Below are 25,297 nucleotides of genomic sequence, written 5' to 3' on the forward strand. Positions count from 1 at the left end.
TGATTTCCGCATTCCCATAGCAACGGCGCCATCTTGGCTCTAAAGAAAGGGTGAAAGTTGAATGTACCGATTTTTTTGGCCGTAAAAACATTTCAAAATGACTGTCAACTTGGAAGAATATTTTAGAACAACATTTGAGGATAAACTCCTCGTGTAAGTGTCGAATGATGACTAAAGTTTGCGTAAATTATGAAGTTCTATGAGATTTATTGTAATGATATGTTGTTGTACCGTTGTTCTGAGAGTCACTTTTTATATTTTGTTCTTTTAATCAGCAAAATGCCCGAGCGGGAGGACGATCATCTCACACCTGCTACACGGCTACTGGAAAAACGACGAGAAATGTCGGAAGTAGAGCAAGCACTAGCGGCTCAGAAAGAGGCATGTAGAAATGTCATTATATTATTAAGCTTAAATATTAAGCAAGTACTTTGGATTTGAAATGTTTATAGCAAAAACCCAGATGATCGGGGATTGCGCTGTTTCCCGACATATTCCAAGCAAATTGCTATTTACAAGCTAAAAGTAAAAAAAAGAACTATTAAAACCTATTTACAATTCATTTCGATTAAAAAGGGACTATTTTAAAGCACAATGTTTTTTTTTCTTTAATAAAAACGAATGTCATAAAGTTTAAAAAATGAATTCAGTATTTTAAAATCAGCTCCACTTGACCACACAAACAAATAAAAATAAAATAAAATAAGCATCCCTCAAATGGCCCCTTCTGCAGTTTCAGTGTCAATGTTCGCATTCTTGATGTCACATTGAATTCTTTGTATTGCCCTAGAACCTCTAAGACAGATGAGTGCAGATCTTTATAATAATAATAATAATAATAATAATAATAATAATAATAATAATAATAATAATTCCTCGCGAAGTGAGGGCCGAAGGCCCGAGCGTAGCGAGGTTAATAAATTTGTCGGGCCGAAGGTCGCACTCGGGAGCTAAGCCGTGCGAACTCGAGCCGAACATATATTTATATATATGTATGTTTATATATTTCTGTGAAGGTGTCCGTGCTGTTGCCTGGCAACAGTGCGCAAACAAAGTATGAATGACGTCAGACTGTCTGGCGTCGTCTGAAAAAAATTTGCATACATCGGAAAAAATATGCGTGCATGATCAAATTTCAACTGCAATGTTCATCAATATTCACTGGATAGAGAACTATCTCTCCAGAATATTTTCCCTTTCTTTTAGAAATCTTTTTTGTGAAAGATTGCATTGAAGAAATTACACGTTTGTGGCTGCGGTAAAATAATTTTCCGTGGGAAATAAATTCATCGAACATGACAGCGCTGCACGCCCGTTGTACATTACGTACGCGTCAGAAATAGATTTTCAACCGCAAACTAGCATGTGGAACTACGAAAAGACCATGCTCATAAAAAAAAATCCTATGCCCCTTTTACGTAATCTCCTCATTTGATGCTGCAGTACGAGTAAAGAGGGTTTTCCACCTAGCCCTAGCTTCGCGAGGTTTTGCGAGTCACGTATTTCTAGTAATAATAATAAATCAGGAGTGTTTCTTTTAACCTGCAAACCCCCCCCCCCCCCCCCCCCCCGTTAAGGATGGCAAGTTTTTGCTTACCCCTCAGATTGATTTTTCAAGGCACCACAAAAAAAATCAACCCCTTAGATTTTTTTTTTCTTCAAAGGGTGCCAACAAAAATTGGAGGTGTTGGATTCCTGCCATCCTTAGCAGGGGTGGGAGCAGATAAAAAATGGAATGTCCCATCCCTGTCAAGTGCAACTAGATTTCTGCAATGGTCGGCAAATACAGAAAATACATGAAAATACAGAATCTGTTTGAGAATGCTGGCAAATTGTTTAGTTTGGTAAGAAACACTTGGATGCTGCTCAACTGTCACAAAAGGTTAAAAAAACCGAAACAAACAAACAAACAAAATGGTTGACTTTTCCCTGCATCTCTATTTTTTATAATCATCGATAGTCGCTGGCCATGGTACAGACTGTACTTTCATCCAATAATGACAACATCTGGGATGGTCAGGAAACGGCAAAATTTGTATTCATACAAATTGCCGGTAGTTCCCCAACTCTTAATTATCAACCCACCCCTTCCCCCAAAATGGCTCAATCAACCCCTTGACCATCTCCAAAATCCACTACAAAACCTCATTTTCCCACAAAGTCGACTTGTTTCTTGTAGTTTCCAGAAATGTCTACAACAGATGATGCACAGAAAAGCACTCAGGAACCATGACATGAATATGTAAACTGAAACTTTGTGGATTTTGGGAAAGTTATTTGTCAAAAGCTTAGTTGAATGTCAAGGATATAATTTATGTCAAACGTTGCTTTTATCTGGGAGATTCAGCTACCTGTACTGGAGATCAGGAGATTTATTCTGTATCCAGGAGACTCCCAGATAATCCTGGAAAGTTGGCATGTATGATGTAACAGTAAGCTTAAAACATTTCCTGACCATCTTAGTCAAAGTTTAGACTGAGCACCTCAAAATTAGGCGAAGGAAGTAACCCAACAATTTTACAAGTCTTTTAATAGGCCCTGTCTATTTAATGCATCTCCACAAATGATATGTCCTATCAGGTTTTTATTTTCCTTACTCCTACTTGTAGTTTCAATGTTTTTTTTTTGTTAATACCAGGAGTTCCAAATGAAGATGGAGAGTCTTCAACAAAGACGAGAAGAACTTGAAAGGAAAGAGTACCAGCTGAAAGAATCACTGTTAAAGTTTGATAAATTTCTTAAGGTGTGTTACTTTGTTCTTTTCAAATGGCATCAATAGTATTTTTTTTTTAATTTCATTTAACTATATTCAATGACATAACTCACAAATATTATGCCATTATTTGAAGTCAGGTTGGAAAAAGATGAGGCAAGTTAATACTAAGAATAAAATGAACATGAACCTAGTTTAATGGCCTTATCTCCCACGAGTCTCCCATAGATCAGTGGTAGAGCATCTGAACTAGTATTATCAGAAGGTCTTAGGTTCGACTCCTGATAGGAGCACTCGGAATTTCTTTTTCCGCGTTTGCCATTACTGAATGTCATTACTAAATAATACATCATTATAAGAATATCAAAAACTAAACATAATTTAGCAGGTAATGGAAAAATTTTCTAATTTTAAATTTTTTTTTGTATTTTAGGAAAATGACTCTAAGAGAGCTAGAGCACTTAAAAAGGCAGCTGAAGAACGGGAAATGAGGAGAGCAAAGGATAGAGAAATTGCAAGGTACATTTTTTTATTATCTATAGCTATATTAAGTTCACTAGTTTACAGTAGTAGCCCAGCAGCTTTTCAGAGACACATGTCCCTGACATTTGGAAAACAGCCTTAAGTTGGAAATTTTCCAATTTGTTTTTTTTTGGCTGTAATATTTTTTAATTTAAGTACCACACATTACTTACAACACAAAACACTGCTTACAATACTAACATTATTTACCAAACTAAATTTGTATCAATATGTAACACTATTTACAATATCCACGAATCTGATTCTGAATAACATGTTTATTATTTTACAGCAATCGTTGCAGTGCAGAGTGATCAACTGTCAATAGAAACTACTATATTGAGCTACCAAATGAATTCAACAGCTATCCCTTGATTTCTCTGTAGATTAAAGCTTTACCTTTTTATGCTTTTCAGGTTAAAAGAAGAAACGTCAGCTTTGATGAAAGATCGAGATCATATTCAGTTTAAATTGGAAAAGAATGTCATTTTTCAACAGTACCTTGAGAAGGTTTTGGAGTCTGCTGAAGAGGTATTGAGGACACTATTTAGTAATTATTACTAACTAAAGAGGATGAAGTTGTGAATGACATGGCCTTGTCTATGAGGTTTATTGGGGTGTTGTTTTAGATGTGTAAAATAATTAATATCCTTGTGCAAATTCAGGTAAAAATCCTCTACATAAACATCACAGTAAAGTAATTTATTTAATGTCAATAACACGGGGAGTCCCTGCACAATCTCCCGAGCCAGAGGCTCACAAAAAAAAATTAATGCTTGGCAATAATCCAGATCGAATTAGAATTTGGAAATGTTGGTTTTTGAGGAGAGGAGAAAGCCGGAGTACCCGAAGAAAAACCTCTCGGAGCAAGAATGAGAACCAACATCAAACTCAACCTACATATGATGCCGAGTCTGGAAATTAAACCCAGGCCACGTTAGTGGGAGGCGAGTGCTTTCGCCACTGCACCATCCCTGTTCCCCCAAAGGAAATTTTTCTGTTTATTCATATTATTTTTGCTTATGAAATCTGATTTAGTGTTCAGTGTTACAGTCATACTTCCTTTGTTTTAGTTTCAGGAAATTCGAGAAGTGATTGCCAGATATGATACTCTCACAGCAACTCATCAGGTATGAATCAAATAAGGCTAAGCAAAAACAAAACTACTGTCTGTGGCTCCTGTTACCCAAGTTACCTCGAGCCTAGTTATTTTTCTATTAAATTTTGTTCCTAGACCTTTTTAGAATTTCAAAAGGTGTCGGACCAAAGAAAGTAATAATTTTTTCAATGCCATTTTAGCCCATTGAATTGAGCTGAGAATTTCTGAAAGCATTTCCCCTTTTGATGAATTGTGACACATCTGAATCAGTGTTGTTTCTCAACTCACTGACCTGGTGTTTTTTTGTTTTCACTATGACCACAACCACATTATTTTGTGTTATTTTGGTCTATTAATTAAAGTTTGGAATAATTCCAAAAATTGAAAACAATTATTGTTTTCAGTTTTTGTGTATTTTTAGTTGTTTCAGTGGTAGTACTTCCTTAACAGAAGTTGTATTTTATCAATTTGCATTCAGGACCTGCTGGAAAGGGAAACTAAAAACCAAGAAAAATACGAGAAGGAGAAAGGAAGATTAGTCAAGTTCACCGAGGTTTGTCCCATGTCATGAATAAAATTGATATTATAAAAGTGATAATTTTCTACTGTTTTACTACTTTCTACTGTGTTTGAACTTCAGTAATTAAAAGTTTTGTCTTTTCTTTTTTTTATTTCACAGGAAAAGAACAATGAAATCCTAAACTACAACAACCAAGTAGGTTTGACTTCTGATCTGGAGCGATGCCAATTTTATCATCATAACTTGTTAGGGAATTGATCAAAACAACTATACTCGAACAGGGCCCACCAAACCACAAAATAGATGGTGGACTCTGCCTGCACCCTGCTTTCTCAACCTCAAAAGATGGTGTTTTTATTGCATTGAGCCACCTCTCTATCCAGCAGTAAAAAATGAAAATGATATTCAAACCTCACTTTTCTTGTTTAGCTAGCAATGCTGACTCTTTCTAGCTGAATATTTCCTTGTCAACTCAAATTTTAAAGCCAAAATAATTTTTTCGGTGATGTTTATGAGGCCCAGAACCGAGTGAGGTTTTTTTTGCTGAAAGCTCGTGAGCCAAGAAAAACTCAACAAAATTTTTGGTGTTTAGTCAGCCGACACCAAATTAAGATCACGTTGATGTGGACCTTGATGACACAGCTAATCTGCTTTTCGTTTCCTTTTAACTTCACCAGCTGGCGCAATTACAGACGCAGCTGGAGCGTGCTCAGAGTGTTGCAGTCAAATGGGAATCACAGTGGACTCACATACAGAATACAGCCGCCAAGAAAACTCTGCTTTTAGGAAGAATCAAAATGTGTGTGATTACCGTAACCTCCCGAATATAAGTCTCCCTAATTGTGGGTAGTGCACTGTGTAGCCCGCAGCGCGTGCACAGTACTACTCACATGTACGCAATGCGTACCGATTTTATTAGAAACGCAACTGAGCCCTCCTGAATAAGGCCAATGCCATTGACTGAACATCAGGTGTTGTAAACGGGTTTTTTGTCAGACCCGGTAGTAGACCTTCTCTGAAAACAAGAACCTTGAAACGTCCTCCGAATGAATGTATTTTGCGGTATTTAATTTTCAGCCTCCAATCATTATTGCCCCATTTTCTTTCGAATATAATGAAGTTTCCATGTTATTCTACAGAACTTAGCGGATTTCAATTGTGTGGCGTAAAACCAAAACCAAAGAAATTGCTCTGAACAATCAAGATAGATGCAAACGACGCAATGAATCAATCAGAACTCGAAGAAAATACATGTGACCGGCGACAAGCGCGGGAAAACGCGTGCAGCCAGAACACCGTAACACGATTGGTTTGCGTTTGGCTTCTCATTGGATGAGAAAGTGGCGCGAGTTTTGCTAACCAATCACAGAGCAGTAAAGCAAAACCAAAACAAACGCGAAATTACTTGCGACGCTCAATTGAAAACTCGTTTATCCTGCCTATTAATTCAAGGTTGCTTCGTTTCATTCCAGGGCGACCCACAACCTGTTTATGCTTGTAAACAGACATTTAAAACAGAGCACCGTCATAGAACTCACGGAGAAACAGCTGGAAAAGGTAAGACTTAATGTTGGGGCAGTAATGGAAAACAGGCGTTTAGCGTGTGCTTGGGGACCGTTCATTTTTTATGAGCATGGGGGGGCTGGTGGGATTTAGGGGGGGGGGGGGGCACGAGAAAAAAAATGGCACTAAAGGGGGGGGGGGGCTACCAAAAAAAATTGAGTGAAAGGGGGGGGGGGGGTCACCAGCAATAATTGGCTAGTAGGGGAAATTGAAAGTGGCTCAACACAGAAACAGATGAAGAAATTGAATATTATTTCAATTTTATTTAATACGATTTTCCTAACCACTTTTAATTTGTTTTACATACTGAGGTCGAAATCTGCATTTCATATTAACAACAACGGAGGAAATGAGGCATATCTGTTGGAAAAGCAATAATGAATATAAACTGAAGTAGACACCTATGTTTGTACAAGTTCAAATTAATATAAAAACGTAACAGTCTCACTATTGAATCATCCGTGGGGGAGTAGTTTTCTATTAAGTGGTTGTACTCAGAACTATATCAATAGATTGTTTAATGTTCTGTTTAATAGTACTCACTTTTATAAAGACTGTTGATTAGTAAATTATTTGAATCCAGGAGTATCAGTAGACTCAGTAGTATGCCTAGTGTGAACATCCAGATTAGTTTTTAATAATAGAACTGTTGTTGGTGACTTCAGTTGACGGTAAATCTGAGCCGTAGGCCATCTTCAGAAAAGCTTGTAACTGTCATTTTTAATAGCAGTACTTTAATATCCAGGCGTGTAGGAGGGGTGGTTCGAACGAACCCCCTTTGAAGATCAATAATGGCGGAAGAAAAAGCACAATGAGGAGGTTGAACAACTACATGAGGTGTACCATGCGAGAGAGTAGAATGTCCGCCCTGGCTCTAATGCATATCAAGTATGATATGCCTGTCAATCTTGACGAGATAGTCAATTTTTTTGAAGGCCTACACCCGAGAATGATGCAGTTTACCAGCTTGGTGTATGACTATCAGCACTGATCGAATAGCTATCAGAACTTGACAGGGTGCGGAATGTACATTGAACTTTCTTGTTTAAGTTGAGACAATTATGCCGCAGAAATGATGTATATAGCTTAAAAAGCTGCTGTAAAACAAATTTGTGATTTGCCTAAAATGGGTCTCAAAATGCAGGAAATGAGGTTTCTGGGAACCTAGATTTTTAAAAATTTCCGGGGGAGCATGCCCCCGGACCCCCCTAGTAAGAGCGCCTCCGGCGCTCAACAAACACCCCTATCTAACCCTTACCTACGCGCCTGATATCTGTGTGTCCGCTGTTTTTTTTCTGTTTAATATGACTCGTAATCGTTGAGTGGTATGCTTCGATCCGTATTTTGTTAGTCAGATCTGTACGTGTATTAATTGTTTCTACTCGAAGGGGAGTAATTTCACGTTAAACGTTTGCTTGATTAATTTTTATAGTTCTCTAAGAATCTAAATGGAAATTTAGGGTTTGCCGTCGCCGTAAACGTGTTGCTATCTATAAAACGTTTTTTTTAAACAAGAGAAATCTTTACCTAAGCAGAGAACGGTAACTTTTTAATAGTACTGTAAAGAAATCACAGTAACAATTACGTTTATCTTTGATATAAACAGTACATAAGCGTTTTGCTAAAGTTAGGAGTATGATTTGTTTCTGGTTGGGCGAGAGGGGGGTCATCAGAAAAAATAGTTTCTGCTTGGGGGGGGGGGGGAGCCATGTGGAAAAAAATTGCATGCTAGGGGGGGGGGGGGGTCATACAGTTTCGTAGTGGCAATTAACCAAATCCCACCAGCCCCCCCATGCTCATAAAAAATGAACGGTCCCTTGGTTGAGTATAGTTGGTATTTCTTTTCCGTTAATTTTTATTTTCTTCATCTTTACACCAACCTTTCCTGATACAGAGACAAAGCTTGGTAGACCTTGAAAGTCAGCAGGCCTGGTTTAAGCCCGGGGAGGTGGGCGGGACTCCCATATAAAGGTGACGGGGGTGATCGTCGGAAATTTTGAAAAGAACCCCTAAAAGGTACCAGAATCGTCGGTCGTTGGTCTCGGATAAGTCCGCGAAATGAATTCCCTGTGAAGGGACTGGGGGAAAAGCCACACAGGAACTAGCCAATTATCGGCTATCGCTACACACCCTCAAGCTCAAGGTTGAGCAGTTTTTGGCCGATTTTCTTAAAATAACACCATGAACGACATACTACTGTATTGTTTTTTGTAGATTCAAGTATTCATCCAGGACCTGACACAAATCACGAATGATATCAAAAGAGCGGAGACCGCGGCCACCAATCCGCCGTCAGCAATGAGCTGAACACTGGACTAGCTTACACGGAGAATTGTAGAAAGTTGTAAATATTGTATCAAGATTTATTAATGTTATCAAATAAATAACCTGAAAAAATTGTGGTCTTGAAGTCATTTTATTGATAAACTAGGGACAATCAGTGAGAACATAATGCAGTGTTGCTCTTGGTATGTCGCACTGGAAGGGTTTGTCTCTGAAGAGTAATTCTTACGCTTGCGTTTAAGCCGTCGTTACACGTTGAAACTTTTAAGAGCCGTTGTCAGTAACTTTCGAGAATCCGGCGACAGAAGCGAAAATTCGAATTTTTTTTTATTTGCCCCAAAAGACCCTTTTGGTGAACTATTTTCAAAAATAATATTCAAAAGTTCCAGCGAATTTTTTTTTCGGCAAAAATTAGGAAAGTTCGAAATCGGCCTCAACGTGCCCGATGGCCCGATTGAAATTATGCAAATTAGTACATTTTCAAAACTCTCGTTCAAGACAAGGCAACGTTTTCTCGAGTTGAAACTTTCACAATCGTTTTTACATCCCTTTTGCTTGCTTCCAAACTATATTTTACCTCGACCTGAACATTCTTTCATTTGAAGTTAGCAACGTAAAGAATACAATGTTTGCTATTTCTTAGATAGGGTGATTTTAGCCATATTTCAGATGACCATATCATCGGGGGTATACGAATATACTGGTAATGAAATACCTTTTTGGAACGGGTAATTTTTCTTATTTATCATGTTAAAATATTTAGTTTGGCCCGTGAAAAGCGAGCGCGCTAGGTCGAGATGTGTGGAATGCACTTTGACACAATTCGCCATTTCAGCACTTCATGTTCCTCCTGTAACTTTGCACGGGTAATCAGATATTTGCAAAGTTTTTAAAAAGTTTTACTAGTACTAATAAAAAAATTTCTTGCAAAAAACTTTAACAGTGATAATACTATTAACTTTTACAATGTTATCACATTATATACTAGTAAATGGCAAACTGGTGGAAAAGAAATATGCTTTTTTGCCCGATTTGTTTACTAGTATCTTTTAACTATATAAACACTAGTAAATGGAAAACTGGTGGAAAAGAAATGTGCTTTTTTGCCCGATTTGTTTACTAGTATCTTTTAACTATATAAACACTAGTAAATGGAAAACTGGTGGAAAGGAAATGTGCTTTTTTGCCCGATTTGTTTACTAGTATCTTTTAACTATATAAACACTAGTAAATGGCAAACTGGTGGAAAGGAAATGTGCTTTTTTGCCCGATTTGCTTACTAGTATCTTTTAACTTTATAAACACTAGTAAATTGAAAGCTGGTGGAAAGAAAATGCGCTTTTTTGCCCGATTTGTTTACTAGTATCTTTTAACTATATAAACACTAGTAAATGGAAAACTGGTGGAAAGGAAATGTGCTTTTTTGCCCGATTTGTTTACTAGTATCTTTTAACTATATAAACACTAGTAAATGGAAAACTGGTGGAAAGGAAATGTGCTTTTTTGCCCGATTTGTTTACTAGTATCTTTTAACTATATAAACACTAGTAAATGGAAAACTGGTGGAAAGGAAATGTGCTTTTTTGCCCGATTTGTTTACTAGTATCTTTTAACTATATAAACACTAGTAAATGGAAAACTGGTGGAAAGGAAATGTGCTTTTTTGCCCGATTTGTTTACTAGTATCTTTTAACTATATAAACACTAGTAAATGAAAACTGGTGGAAAGGAAATGTGCTTTTTTGCCCGATTTGTTTACTAGTATCTTTTAACTATATAGACACTAGTAAATGGCAAACTGGTGGAAAGGAAATGCGCTTTTTTGCCCGATTTGTTTACTAGTATCTTTTAACTATATAAACACTAGTAAATGGAAAACTGGTGGAAAGGAAATGTGCTTTTTTGCCCGATTTGCTTACTAGTATCTTTTAACTATATAAACACTAGTAAATGGAAAACTGGTGGAAAGGAAATGCGCTTTTTTGCCCGATTTGTTTACTAGTATCTTTTAACTATATAAACACTAGTAAATGGAAAACTGGTGGAAAGGAAATGCGCTTTTTTGCCCGATTTGCTTACTAGTATCTTTTAACTATATAAACACTAGTAAATGGAAAACTGGTGGAAAGGAAATGCGCTTTTTTGCCCGATTTGCTTACTAGTATCTTTTAACTATATAAACACTAGTAAATGGAAAACTGGTGGAAAAGAAATGTGCTTTTTTGCCCGATTTGTTTACTAGTATCTTTTAACTATATAAACACTAGTAAATGGAAAACTGGTGGAAAGGAAATGTGCTTTTTTGCCCGATTTGTTTACTAGTATCTTTTAACTATATAAACACTAGTAAATGGAAAACTGGTGGAAAGGAAATGTGCTTTTTTGCCCGATTTGTTTACTAGTATCTTTTAACTATATAAACACTAGTAAATGGAAAACTGGTGGAAAGGAAATGCGCTTTTTTGCCCGATTCGTTTACTAGTATATTTTAAGTATATAAAACACTAGTAAATGGAAAACTGGTGGAAAGGAAATGTGCTTTTTTGCCCGATTTGTTTAGTATGTTTTAGTATATCTAACACTAGTAAATGGCAAACTGGTGGAAAGGAAATCTGCTTTTTCGCCCGATTTGTTTACTAGCATGTGTACAGGCCCGCAAATGATCCCCGGACTGGAAATGATCCCCAAATTGAACCGCAAATGATCCCCGGACGGGAAATGATTCCCAGATTATCCCCGATCGTCTCGCCATAAATATTGAATGGAATGGACTCAAATTTTGGACAGTGGATTTAAATTTTAAACACTTCGTTTTTTTCCCTTGACCCCAGTCGTTATATTAAGCTATATGCATATAAATTTCACGACTTTAAAAATTATAATGTAGCAGCTCAGTGCAACAGAACAATTTGCTTTACATAAACTGGAACATACATGCCAGTTGTTCTCTCAGGTGTGTAGCTTGCGAACGCAGACGTATTTCCGGCTGTCGAGATTTTCTTCGCCGGAATTCTCTCGACAGCCGGAAATACGTCTACGTTCGCAGGCTATCAGGTGTGTCGCCTGAGAACAAAAGTAATTGGGTGCGTCGCCTTTGCTGCGTGAGCCGGCTAACTCTGATATATTTAATAGAAATTTCTTCAGAGGGAGATTTTGAACTCGGCCGTTCTTATCTCGGGTGTATCGCCAGTATAAAGGACGAGCAATCGGGTGTGTCGCCTTTGCTTTGCCGTGTTTAATTATTTTACTCCGGATTTTTCAATTGTTCGAAGGTTTTTGACTGAACCGGAAATAATCGACTGCACGCAGTGAGTGAATGTTGATTGCTGTGAACTTTTTACAATGGGATGGGTGAGACTCGTATTGCACCGAAAATGTGGTTTTAAACTATCAAAAGCACTCCCGTAAACAATATTCCTCCTGTAGCCGGATCGAGGAAAAAATTGGATGGCAAAATCGGTTGCTAATATTTTTATGCGGCTCGCCATGGAGGGCGACAATGGTCTCCTGTAGGTCTATGCCGACGACAGAGTGTTTTGTAAAACAAAATATAGAAAAAAAACGATAAAGCGGCAAAACGAAAACGAAAGACAAAATCAACATATTACGCGATAACGTATTGGCAAATATTACAACAACAACAACAACAACAATTTATTCATGTATTTCCATATCTAGACATGGCATTACCTAAGTTAGATATTCAAATGTATAAAATTACAAGTTTTAGTACGATTTACTTAGGAAATAACCTTTTGTATGTAAACTTCATAGTTTTGGAAGACCGAGGCTTGAACGTTATGCTTAAGACTAAGATCCGATTAAGAACAAAGGCGACGATAGTGGGTGAGATTTGACCGCCATCTGAAGTGCATTGACCGATTCTCCTTCCTTTTTCGAAAAAAAAAATTAAATAAAATAAAACTTGCGAAAGTCTTAACTTACCCGCTCTTTAATTTGGAAGAGTTTCGTACAATTCGTGCACATTTTAAACATTGTGATGGTATAAGTGCATCATATACATGTATGTTACAGTTTATGGGTAAATTGTTCTGTTGTACTGTGCTGCTATATTATAATTTTTAAAGTTGAGAAATTTGCATCCAGATAGCTTAATTATAACGAGTGTTGTTATTAAAAAAAAAAAAGGAATTCTATAAAGTTTAAATCCACTGTCCAAATTTGAGTCCATTCCGTTCTATATTTATGCGATCAGGGATCATTTGCGGTCCAATATGGGGATCATTTCCCGTCCGGGGATCATTTCTGGTCTAGGGATCATTTCTGGTCCGGGGATCATTTGCGGGATCATTTCTTTTTGGCCCGATTTCTCGGCCATTACAGTTATTTTGATTTTGTTATACTAGTAAATTTATCTGGCAAAAAGGTCGATTTCTTTTTTGCCCGATTTCACCAGCCTTTAAGCTTGTAATAATATAATATACTAGTAAAGTTATCTGGCAAAAAAGTCGATTTCTTTTTTGCCCGATTTCCCCAGCCTTTAAGCTTGCAATAATATGATATACTAGTAAAGTTATCTGGCAAAAAAGTCGATTTCTTTTTTGCTCGATTTCCCCAGCCTTTAAGCTTGTAATAATATGATATACTAGTAAATTTATCTGGCAAAAAAGTCGATTTCTTTTTTGCCCGATTTCCCCAGCCTTTAAGCTTGTAATAATATGATATACTAGTAAAGTTATCTGGCAAAAAAGTCGATTTCTTTTTTGCCCGATTTCCCCAGCCTTTAAGCTTGTAATAATATGATATACTAGTAAATTTATCTGGCAAAAAAGTCGATTTCTTTTTTGCCCGATTTCCCCAGCCTTTAAGCTTGTAATAATATGATATACTAGTAAAGTTATCTGGCAAAAAAGTTGATTTCTTTTTAGCCCGATTTCCCCAGCCTTTAAGCTTGCAATAATATGATAAACTAGTAAAGTTATCTGGCAAAAAAGTCGATTTCTTTTTTGCCCGATTTCCCCAGCCTTTAAGCTTGTAATAATATGATATACTAGTAAATTTATCTCGCAAAAAAGTCGATTCCTTTTTTGCAAAAAATCCTATTTAACAGTATAGTTCTTATAAAGATATACTAATAAATTCATAGGGCAAAAAACTAAATTTCCTTTTTTGCAAGATTTTCCATTTAATTTAATTTTTGGAAAATAAATATTTATATATAAACTAGTAAAGTTTTTTGCTCAAAAACAATTTATTAGTACTAATAAAGTTTTTTAAAAAGTTTGTAAAAATATGAATTCCCACTTTGCACGTGTCAATACAGTTCACGGAAGCTTTTAGATAAAAGCCAAGGTCTCTAGTTTCATTTCATGCTTTAATACACGTAAATAACTAGCTTTAAACTTGAGAGCTCCCCATATTAGCATTAAGTCATCAAATGACTCGTTTCAGGTGAAATTTTCGAGTTTATATTGAGCCGTTCAAGTGAGATGAAAGAGCCGTTCCCAGGGAAACAACTTGAAATCAGTGAAATTAATACCCTGTCTCTCAAATCATGCTACACTTCCAAACTACCGTTATTTTTAAGCTAGAAAGTGTAAATGCTCCCTTTTTGCGTGACCTAAAAGAGAATTTGCCTTAAATATTACGAATAAAGTCCACTGCAATAAAAAACTGAAAAAATCGCGCACCGACGTAAATGTAAACATCAGCCGTTTCTCAACTCGCCACATGGATGAAACGCGTCCGTTGTTTTACCTCTGTATACATTTATGACCAGAAAGTAGAAACAAAAATTCTTCTCTATGCCCATCTATATAAAAACACTTGCCAACCAAGCTTTTGTTTTTCTGTGTGTTTGTCGAAAATACTGAAGAACAGTGCAACATTGTTACTGACTACTTGACTCATTCAATCACAACCGGATAACACGACTGAATACTAGATATAAAGAAATGCTCTTACTTCTCTGCAATCGTTACTCACATTATATACGGCGATGTCACATCCCCGAGGCAAGGCTGAAAGTTGTCTCAAATTCCGCATATTAGAAATTTAAAGTTTTGAACAACGCAGGAACGCCAATAACTTTCATTGCGTGACAAGTGAAATGTGATACGCAAGCGTGCGAAAAGAACAGTAATAAGCTTTGTCAATATTTGCGCTTGTCAGTGATGACAGTGCGAAAACAATTTGAAATTACAAGATGAAATTGAGACAAGTCAAGGTTTGCAAGGTATATTTAATGGACTGAAACGAAAATCATGTAGTTTTCCTCCTCCGAGATTCACTCTGTATTGTCTGTGTCGGATTCTCATCAATAACATTACAGGAAAAGTAAAACCGAAATTAATTTACAAATCAAGTCAACAAATTAAGACCTTTTGAAACCTCAATGCGGTATATCAATACTATCCTCAAACAAAAAGCTAATACACTTAGGAGAGTGAAGTTTGTCTTTCGCCATGGATCAATGCTCAAAAGTTGTGGATCAAGCTCAAAAGGTGCGCAAGATTTGCAATGTGTTATACGGTTAATCAATGCAATAAGGACGTTTACCATGAATGGAACGAAAAAAAAAAAAAGAATTCTTTTCGGGTTAACTTGTTAAAATACAATAGGCCTTATCACGGTTTTCGACGCCATTTTGACGAGTAGGCAAACAGACTTGAAATAACAGTGTTTGTATAGAAATTCGATGTCAAATAATTTTCATAAAACATTGCTGCTGAAAAATTCATGAATTGGAAACTTTTGGCATTAGGAAAAGGATTTTAAGAAAAAAAAATTGGAGGGATGTAACTGTGCCAGAAAGCGTCCAGTCGTGTTTTGAACTTTCCATACATTTGTCTGTAAAGCGAACCAGCCGTGAACTGAAGTACTAAAAATAGTTCGCAGGAAAAAAAATACAGGAAAATGTATGGAAAGTTCAAAACATGACTGGACGCTTTCTGGCACAGTTACATCCCTCCAATTTTTTTTCTTAAAATCCTTTTCCTAATGCCAAAAGTTTCCAATTCATGAATTTTTCAGCAGCAATCTTTTATCATTTTATGAAAATTATTTGACTTCGAATTTCCATACAAACACTGTTATTTCAAGCCTGTTTGCCTACTCTTCAAAATGGCGTCGAAAACCGTGATAAGGCCTATTGCAGTCAAATATTTAACGTAGCTTTAATGTCAGTTTCAGATGAGTCAATGATGGTGATAAAATGTTAACTGGAAATACACAACATTATTCTGCATTATTGCTGACGGTAGAGCTGATCGAATTTTGAGATAAGAGTTTAACCTTAATTTATTTTCTAGCGCGCGCACTAGTGTCAAAGGACAAGGGGCACGGCTGGTATTTCTCAGATGTTCGTGTTCGGTCTAAAAGACGGTGTTATCTCTTACGGGCCGTCACTGTTCAAGTCTGACGTTGTCTTTGTTAAATCCTCCTAGCGTGCTCCAGAGTATCCACCACACAAACAGCCTTTGAAAGGCCAGTGAGAGTATCTTTTGAACCTGTGTACCAGAGTCTAGTGATTATTCAATTTATAGTGGTCTTTATATGGAATTGGTTGAAGATATAACTTAATTACGAGTTCCATTTGGATTAGGTTAAGCCACAGTGCATACATTGATCATGATGAACAACTATTCTAAAAAAATAGGGGAAAATCAGAAAAGGAAATAAAATGTTCTTTCATGCTCTTAGTTTCACTCAAATGAAAACACTTTACCTGCCCTTTCTAGCAACAACACTATTTCGTCCTGAATTTCTTCATAGGCCGGATCTTTTATGCCTGTATAGGTGCGAGCGAACGCCCTTTTTGCATTGATTAAGCGTAACACATTGCAAATATTGCGCATTTTTTGAGTTGATCGATCCGCACGGAGAGGTTCCATGGCGAAAGAAAAACATTACTCTCCTAAATATATTAGCTTTATATTTGAGGATAGTATTGAAATACCGCATCGAGACCTCGAAAGCTCTTGATTTGTTTACTTTTCATTTTAGTTAATTTCGGCTTTATTTTGAGGAAAATAAAGGTTGTTGTTGTTGTTGTTGATGAGAATTCGGGGGATACATGATTTTCGTTTCAATCCGGCAATCAAATATACCTTGCAGACCTTGACTTGTCTTAATTTCTTCTTGTAATTTCAAAAATTATTTTCGCACTGTCATCACAAGCGCAAATGTTGACATAGCTTATTCCTGTGCTTTTCGCGCGCTTGCGTATCACATTTCACTTGTCACGCAATGAAAGTTGTTCGCGTTGTTCAAAACTTTAAATTTTTAATATGCGAAATTTGAGACAACTTTCAGCCTTGCCTCTGGGATGTGATATCGCCGGATATAATGTGAGTAACGATTGCAGAGAAGTAAGAGCATTTCTTTATATCTAGTATTCAGTCGTGTTATCCGGTTGTGATTGAATGAGTCAAGTAGTCAGTAACAATGTTGCACTGTTCTTCAGTATTTTCGACAAACACACAGAAAAACAAAAGCTTGGTTGGCAAGTGTTTTTATATGGATGGGCATAGAGAAGAATTTTTGTTTCTACTTTCTGGTCATAAATGTATACAGAGGTAAAACAACGGACGCGTTTCATCCATGTGGCGAGTTGAGAAACGGCTGATGTTTACATTTACGTCGGTGCGCGATTTTTTCAGTTTTTTATTGCAGTGGACTTTATTCGTAATATTTAAGGCAAATTCTCTTTTAGGTCACGCAAAAAGGGAGCATTTACACTTTCTAGCTTAAAAATAACGGTAGTTTGGAAGTGTAGCATGATTTGAGAGACAGGGTATTAATTTCACTGATTTCAAGTTGTTTCCCTGGGAACGGCTCTTTCATCTCACTTGAACGGCTCAATATAAACTCGAAAATTTCACCTGAAACGAGTCATTTGATGACTTAATGCTAATATGGGGAGCTCTCAAGTTTAAAGCTAGTTATTTACGTGTATTAAAGCATGAAATGAAACTAGAGACCTTGGCTTTTATCTAAAAGCTTCCGTGAACTGTATTGACACGTGCAAAGTTACAGGAGGAACATGAAGTGCTGAAATGGCGAATTGTGTCAAAGTGCATTCCACACATCTCGACCTAGCGCGCTCGCTTTTCACGGGCCAAACTAAATATTTTAACATGATAAATAAGAAAAATTACCCGTTCCAAAAAGGTATTTCATTACCAGTATATTCGTATACCCCCGATGATATGGTCATCTGAAATATGGCTAAAATCACCCTATCTAAGAAATAGCAAACATTGTATTCTTTACGTTGCTAACTTCAAATGAAAGAATGTTCAGGTCGAGATGAAATATAGTTTGGAAGCAAGCAAAAGGGATGTAAAAATGATTGTGAAAGTTTCAACTCGAGAAAACGTTGCCTTGTCTTGAACGAGAGTTTTGAAAATGTACTAATTTGCATAATTTCAATCGGGCCATCGGGCACGTTGAGGCCGATTTCGAACTTTCCTAATTTTTGCCGAAAAAAAAATTCGCTGGAACTTTTGAATATTATTTTTGAAAATAGTTCACCAAAAGGGTCTTTTGGGGTAAATAAAAAAAAAATTCGAATTTTCGCTTCTGTCGCCGGATTCTCGAAAGTTACTGACAACGGCTACTTGCGTGCAACGGCGCTGCGAAACAAGTTTCACGAAGTGGTGTTACACGGTGAAACTCTTGTTTTTTCATCACTGTGACTGTTGCAGAAGTAGAAAGCGGTTCTACTTTTCGTGAAACTTGTTTCGCAACGGAAGTTCGAAAAAGTTTCACGAAACCGACCATGTTACACGGTGCAACGCCTGATGAAACTTGTTTCGCAGCGCCGTTGCACACAAGTTTCAGCTAGAAGTTTCAACGTGTAACGGCGGCTTTAGAAATAGGAGACGTTTGCACGCTGGCTATTTTAAATGTAACTTTTGATATTTTCAAATTGGAAAGTAATGACTTAAAGTGTATTAAACTCTGCTCTTTATAATATCGCAGATTTGCGGCTAAAAACAATAAAACCGAAGACCAATATGGCTTTGTGTATCCTGGCGCCTACGGCATAGTCCGATAAGGATGAAGCCTAAGGGTTTGTGAGCCGGTTGTTCCATTGGCGCTTGTCTAACTGCTCTGCTTTTCTTCTTCCGCTACTTGAACAAAGTAAGTTTCAGTACTTTCTTTGAACAGCATTCAGTTGAAGGTGATTCGGCTCAAAAGGTTGTTCTGCAAAAGGGGGAAAGGAATTCAATAAACACTAAAGGAGAGAGAACTAGAGTTCCAAGGGTGAAACGGTGTGTTTCAGGGAATCGGGGAAGCGCAACAAAGACCGTTTATATGTAACTACCCTGTTCAACCTCCTTAAAATGAAGATATTGCAGTGAATCAGCTGTACCTTTAAGAATGTGGAGACCATTTTATCGGTGAATCCATCGATAAGTTTCAAATCATGTACCTGAAAACGAAAAAGGTAACAAAAGAGAAATTGTAAGTCAACGATATAAGCTTAAGGTGATTCCGCTGAATTGCATTGCGCATCCTTGCTGCGCATACTTTTTCGCGTCATTTAGCGCGTGCACGAGCGCGCGCACGCACAACATTACGGGATTTCCTGGAGGTTAAGCTCGGCAGGAAAATAAATGGTCCTTTTTTTCTAAACGAGCACGGTGACCCCCATTTTTTAATGCATCAATTTAAATGTCATACGGTTGACCACTGTATATCTCGATTTAAAGAAAAGTTTAATACTCTACTTTGAGATATTTTTATTTGAATGCTTTAAAAAGCACGTATTTAGGTAGTGTTGCTTACGTGCACACGCAGAAAAATCTTTAATTTCTTTCATAATCTTTATTCCAGTTCAATTAAAATAGTTTGTTGTGTAAGATTAAAGTAAATTTTGTTGAACTGCTTCGATATTTTAATGCAAGAAATTAATTTTTCTAGAAATGATAGTTCCTTTTTCTGATTACTAGCGTTCCTAATATATAGCTCGTGGGTCATCTATTTACTACAATAGCCATCCAGGTTGCACAAAAACGAGCACGGTGACCCCCATTTTTTATAGCATTTTTGTAATGCTCATAACATAGTCATGAACTGGACCAAGTCTTAGACAATTTTAAATACTCCTTCTTTTTCGGTGGAATCACCTTAAAATGGCATTATTTACAATTCGAAACAAGCGACGAACAACTATCTAACAAAAAACTCGTTTTCCGAAGAAGTTGCATACGATAGTCCGGCCTAAAAAAAACACAAGTACCGCTTTTCAATTTAAACGAATTCTATCCGTTTTATTTCCTCTAAATTCAACTTCTAAACCATGCACGATTTCTATTTTGTTTCAAATACTGCTACTTCCACCAGCCCAACACCTGTAGCTACTTTTCAAAGTGTATCCACTCAACAGTTTACCTGATGGAAGGGTCCATGAATTGTTCTCCAGTCCGCTATCAGCCGCGCGCGTTTCTCGCCCACACCTTGAAGCTTTTTTAGATCTTTGATGGTTCCATTGTTAAGAACTGACAGAATTTCATTGTCTATCGAAAAATTACAATATATGTAAGAATTGAAGAAACCACGTTAGATCGTCTACTGCTTAATGCCCAAGATATTTTCCCTAAAGTATGTTGGACTTCCCTCTACCCTCTTAAATTTTAGGAAAGTTCGCCATTTGGGAATCAGTCTATACCCTTTTAGATAAATGGAGAAAGAGGAGCTCGGACTCCCCATGCCTACGCCGGACTAACGTGGTTGTATATGAAGCTCATGGAAGTTTAGCTTTTGGCTCGAGTTTGATGCGTTTGGAACTTCCTTAACAAAGAAATCACTTAATTGTTTCTGGTCGATTAACCCATGAGGTTGGTAGTAAGTTGATTCATTCCTGACAGCGTACTCACGCTTACAAATAGATTTAACATTCTCAGATTTCAAAGCAGTGTTTGCGTAGCAGTGTTTGCGTATCAAAACATCCTAAAGGAGCCCGAAACTCAGAGGTCAAGAGTCCTAAAATGGCTGACTGGCCCTGGGTCTCCGAGGATGTGAAGTGTTAGGTTTCCCAGGCAAACAGTCGACATGTTAAATAACAGCCTTGCACTTAATAATATAATCAAGTGGCAGAAGACGAATCCGCTGAGTTTCTTACTGTGTGTTTCCTGCAAGTGACGGTTTATTTTGACTTTAAAATTTTCATCCACTGTCAAGGAGGCGTTCTGTGGAAAAAATACCAAGTATTTTAATAAAAACAATGATCTGTGCGGTTGGACACGAGACAGCTTTATCAAATCAACTTAGAGGCACATTAGCATTTTTATACGAAGAGTATTTTCCCCCCAGCAATATGCCCTGCTACCTTGAACCCAACCCAGAAAACGTAAAACGTAGACTAATCAAATTATTTCTCATAAGTACTGAGGCAACGGAAAAAAGGCGGGAAATGGCCGTTGCAGGGTTTCTTCACGTGGCAATTGCAAGTTTTTGTGAAAATGTATATCGCGTTTTTGTCGCGATACAAGATGCACAAAACCTTGCCTTGTGTCAAATTGCATTTGCGCACATCTCGCGTGGTCGTACACTACAAGAAAGCGAGAGTACTGTGGTCAAGATTATCAGCTTTTGTTAATGAAACTGTTACATAACAGTAGTTATGCTTGCCTGCGGTTTATTTGGTGGTGATATGATAACACAGTCTGGGGATTGTGGAGAGTTTTCAATGCGGACTACATCACACACAGCCGATCGGTTCACATCTTTGAGGGGCAAGCGATCACACCCTGCTTGTGAAGAAGACTTTGTTTCTCTTGCGTTGGTTAGCCCTGTGGATTAAACAAGAAAAGAGCTCAGCTTTGGATCACTGCAAAACAGCAACCCTACAATGGGCAAATTCTGGCTCCTATGTGAAAGCACCGATAGAAAAACTAAGCACAGTGGAACATCGCCGCAAACGTTTCACTTTATCCTGGCCCAAACAAAACCTCTGTCACGTCTCAAGTAAAATCTCCCAATCCGATCTACTGCAGATGTGAATAATGGCGAAAAGCAGTTAGTCATAGACTTTATTATATCCCTCAGTTAGTACGCGAGGTGTGATTGGTCAATATTGTGAGCCGTATTTCACTGTACGGCCCGCTAAATTTAACTATTTTTCTTTCCCGCGCGCCCGATTAACCACAGAGATGTAATTAATATCTTACTAACCTCGTTTCTCGGTCCGTACTGTAAATTACGGATACTCGTTTTTTTTTTTTCGTTGATTTAAAGCTCGGTCAATAACTCACAGTGCGGACCTCGAACTCGGTTTGTAAGAGGTATGTGTACGCTGTATATTCTTTCATTAAACACTAGATCATTGTCGGGATAATGCAATTTCATAGCTATGCAAACCTTTGGAAAACTTACTTTCAGTAATGGTTATTGTTTGTGATTTTGATGCGTGCTCTCGAGTAAGTCTTTCCAAAGCAGCCAGACGGTCCTGTAACTTTCTCTGCTCCACTCTAAGAGGGCTAACAGACATGAAGATAACGTTATATAGTGCGGATACTTGACAGTTATTCCAGAGCTAAAAAAATCTAAAATGAAAGTACACTTTGAATGCAACTGAATATGTACCTTAAAATTCCAGCAGGTATATTGAGCTGTTGAGGCAGGTTGATTGGTCCTCTGAAAGGCTGTATTTCAATAAAGAAAGCAGAAATTACAGTGGGTAGATTAGTGGGTTGTTGATAAGGCTTGTGTATGTAAAGTCGCGCGCGGACCACAGGCAGACCACTTTACGACGTGTAAACCACCTGTACTATGTTAGCTCATCACAGTGACAATGCCTCCAGCAGCATGTTGCTGGATTTCGTGAACGGTTTACAAGAACCCAATAACATTATGCACCTTGCTAGAGGGCGACAACGTGCACAGACCACATTTTCATGTCAAACGACAGTGCCGGATCCAAACTTTCAGGTAAGTGGGGGGCTCGACTTGCTTGTCTCCCTCAAACGAATTATCTCAGCGACTTGGCCCTGCGGGTCTCGGGTTTGGTCTAAAAAATGGGAGGGAGGGGAGGGTTCCGCGGCCCCATTAGATTCACCACTGAAGGAAACAAAGGTTTCGTGTTTACTTCCGCGATACTGAATCAGAACCATTTGGCAGATCTCAGAAGAGCTGCGATCACAACAGGTGGGGAGATTTTTGTGTATTGTATTTTGTAGGGGACGTTTTTAAGGAGAAAACCAACATTGAGGATATCCGCCTGTGATTATAAGGCAAGACTAAGAGCAGACAATCGAACCAGAAGAACAAGCAAAAACTAGTGCTCGAAAGAATGTCCTCTCCCCCCCCCCCCCCCTTCCCCCATCACGCGCACATATTCTTGTCACTCATATCTATGTGCAAAAGGTGGGCCTGTTGAAACTATCAAATACTGATATAAACTGAGGCAGAACTTCTGTAAGATATCTCACCTTTGAAAGTTCCTCTGGTGCTTTAGAATCACCCAGCTTGACACGTTTACGCTGCAAGGATAAGGAACATATTTTAACGCACCGAGACTACATTTTAATTTACCTTAAACGAGGTACTGATTGCCTCTGCAGTCACCACGGAAAAGCGTTTTGTGCACAGCAATCTACTCATAGTCATGGAAGTATTACGCGCTATTACGCGCAGCGACGCGCAGCTAGACCGCGTAGCGCACGCGCAGTTATGGCTTGCTTTGCCTCAGGTGACAAACTGTTTCGCAAAACAGCTCCCCTGTAAGCGAAACACTATCAGCTAACGCGGGTAACGATCAACTTCCACAATTTCCTACGATTTAAGTTTCTTATCTGTAAGCTTCGTGGTGATATATTACTGATCACTCAAATAGCAAATCGCCAGTGTTTACCTCTCTTTGCGGCAAGGAGTCCGCTGATCTTTTTCTTGAAAATGCCGTTGACTTGTCTGAAAAATTGGAACAAATTCGAGTGTGACCTTTCAGTTTTACAAGCTTGAAATACTGCTTACTTTAATACTAAATTGAGGAATGGACATTGTATATTTCTTGGAGTCATTTTCAAAGAGGTTGTTATTGGAAAGAATTATACTTTTAAGGAGGTTTCATTTTGAACGTAAAGAGTACTGAAAAGATTTCTGTCAAGTAGATGCTAATTACGGAAGTTCACACTGCCTGCTCAGTCTCATACTGGCAGTAGATCGAGGTGTTAGAGAAAGAAGGTAAATTTTGTCTTTTTTGCCTGATAAGAAGACAAGAAGACCCTCGAAAGATTTCCATTTCGACGCCGCTATACTCGCAGGTTAATTGCGGTCAAACGCAAAAAAAAAAGACAAGCCCATTAAAGATAAGGTTTTACTTTAAGAACACCAAACTGATAAGCTTTTTTGTGAATCTGTGAGGTTAGTTTATCATTTTATGACTTAACTTAAAAGTTTCAGGAAACGTTAGGCGAAGTCGCGCAATTAAACAGCCTCTACATGCTTCACTTGAAAAATCTTGAAAATTTTTAGTAAATCTGTGATGATTTAGTAAACTCACTGATTCCCAAAAATAAAGGCCATGTCATGTCACGTTTAGCTAAACTCGTAGGAACCTGGAAACTGTGGAAAGCGAATAGTGTGCACAGCATACCCACCCAGTGACGAGCCAACAAAAAGATACGCGCAGTAAACTTGCAATTTTTTTGTTTCTTTTATTAGTTTCTTCAATCTTACATAAGAATATTATTTGACTCCCTTAATGCGGAATACCGCCATTGTATATGGGTATTTGCGCGATGGGAAACCTTTGCAAGTTATGATCTATATAAATAAATGTTCCAAATCTGTAAACTTGTTAGTTGTTACCGCCTGTTTTTTCATGCTCAACACTTACCTACAGTTCGCCTTACAAAGGGCTGATTTACGATGGTTCTGGACTTGGAAGCAAAGTTAAGGGTGTTGGTTGTATCCGCGTAAAACCTTCGTTCTGGAGCAATGTTGGCGATCACACACGCATGCGCAGATCCACCCAGGGAATCCTGAAAAACGTCACAAATTAGTTTACGTTGCTAAATGCATTCGATAAAATCTTCCATTATAACCTGTGTGCGGGTGATTGATTTTCTCATAAGGCCAGGGGGTTCCAAAGGGCTCGAGAAAAGGAGGAAAACAAACCACTGTTGACAGACTACATCTATAAAACAGGGTTTATTCTAGACTTAGAGCATTGCGGGGTTTATATCGAAAATACTGAAAAATGTATTGGTACAAAAAAATTTGCAGAAGGACGTCAAACGTGACAAATTTTACCAAGGAAGGTTATATTCCTATAACAAAGAGATTGTAGCTTTTGAATACTTTTTGGGAACTGGGTTACATTTTTGAAATAGTTCTGCAACACTGAACACCACAAATATCGAAACATTTATTTGGGTGTCAGTAAAACACGGACTCGGGGTCGGGGCTGGGGTCTCTTTTTACAATTATTATTTCTTTCTTTCTTTCTTTTTTTTTCAACTCAAACGCCGATGTCTTGCGATTTGCATCAGCACAGCATCATTGCTGTATCTTCGCATATTAAGAAAATGAAATGCAGTGGAGCTCATTTGTCAGGGACATCACCGCAAACGATCCGCGTCACATTTATTTAAACACCGCCAATTTATCATTAATTTCTTTGTTCTCT

General features: G+C 37.8%; 3 protein-coding genes across 6 annotated transcripts in view; 2 read left to right on the forward strand and 1 right to left on the reverse strand.

Moving 5' to 3' along the window:
- LOC146461428 (coiled-coil domain-containing protein 42 homolog) lies at positions 1–8,849 on the forward strand. Of its 3 annotated transcripts, none has more exons than XM_085086831.1 (11): positions 1–153; positions 276–381; positions 2,639–2,743; positions 3,147–3,232; positions 3,652–3,766; positions 4,309–4,365; positions 4,813–4,887; positions 5,014–5,049; positions 5,532–5,653; positions 6,327–6,411; positions 8,632–8,849. In XM_085086831.1, exons 1-11 carry the CDS (start codon positions 98–100, stop codon positions 8,722–8,724), a joined length of 936 nt encoding a protein of 311 aa, XP_084942957.1. In that variant the 5' UTR covers positions 1–97; the 3' UTR covers positions 8,725–8,849. The 3 variants fall into 3 exon arrangements, with proteins under 3 accessions (XP_084942957.1, XP_084942955.1, XP_084942956.1); XM_085086829.1 differs by lacking the exon at positions 8,632–8,849 and adding an exon at positions 8,244–8,530 and having other exon boundaries at positions 6,327–6,470; XM_085086830.1 differs by lacking the exon at positions 8,632–8,849 and adding an exon at positions 8,249–8,529 and having other exon boundaries at positions 6,327–6,455.
- The window catches only part of LOC146461409 (uncharacterized), a 212,028-nt gene extending 197,138 nt beyond the window's left edge, over positions 1–14,890 (forward strand). The window contains exon 7 of the mRNA XM_085086834.1: positions 14,877–14,890. The gene's annotated coding sequence lies outside the window, so the exon portion shown is untranslated. The remainder of the gene's footprint in view (positions 1–14,876) is intronic.
- The window catches only part of LOC146461429 (kinesin-like protein KIF22-B), a 24,254-nt gene continuing 7,771 nt past the window's right edge, over positions 8,815–25,297 (reverse strand). Inside the window, exons 10-20 of one of the 2 annotated variants that reach the window (XR_014857384.1) lie at positions 24,506–24,650; positions 23,522–23,577; positions 23,100–23,150; positions 22,255–22,313; positions 22,045–22,148; positions 21,301–21,461; positions 20,792–20,858; positions 20,062–20,186; positions 19,040–19,099; positions 18,526–18,870; positions 8,815–8,930 (exon numbers count right to left, since the gene is read on the reverse strand). Coding sequence is in view for 1 of the 2 variants with exons in the window: in XM_085086822.1 (XP_084942948.1) it covers positions 18,838–18,870; positions 19,040–19,099; positions 20,062–20,186; positions 20,792–20,858; positions 21,301–21,461; positions 22,045–22,148; positions 22,255–22,313; positions 23,100–23,150; positions 23,522–23,577; positions 24,506–24,650 (861 nt within the window). In the remaining variant the exon portion in view is untranslated. Of the gene's footprint in view, positions 8,931–18,277; positions 18,871–19,039; positions 19,100–20,061; positions 20,187–20,791; positions 20,859–21,300; positions 21,462–22,044; positions 22,149–22,254; positions 22,314–23,099; positions 23,151–23,521; positions 23,578–24,505; positions 24,651–25,297 lie in introns of those variants that run through there. The other variant, XM_085086822.1, reaches the window with a different exon arrangement.

This window comes from Pavona decussata, unplaced genomic scaffold, assembly GCF_977016875.1.
Source record: "Pavona decussata unplaced genomic scaffold, jaPavDecu1.1 SCAFFOLD_198, whole genome shotgun sequence".
Classification (NCBI taxonomy): Eukaryota; Metazoa; Cnidaria; class Anthozoa; order Scleractinia; family Agariciidae; genus Pavona; species Pavona decussata.

Coding starts and splice junctions, on each gene's coding strand:
- LOC146461428 (XM_085086829.1), top strand. CDS start 98: ATGACTGTCAACTTGGAAGAATATTTTAGAACAACATTTGAGGATAAA. Junction 3,233..3,651: donor AAGGATAGAGAAATTGCAAG/GTACATTTTTTT, acceptor TATGCTTTTCAG/GTTAAAAGAAGAAACGTCAG. Junction 4,366..4,812: donor CTCTCACAGCAACTCATCAG/GTATGAATCAAA, acceptor ATTTGCATTCAG/GACCTGCTGGAAAGGGAAAC.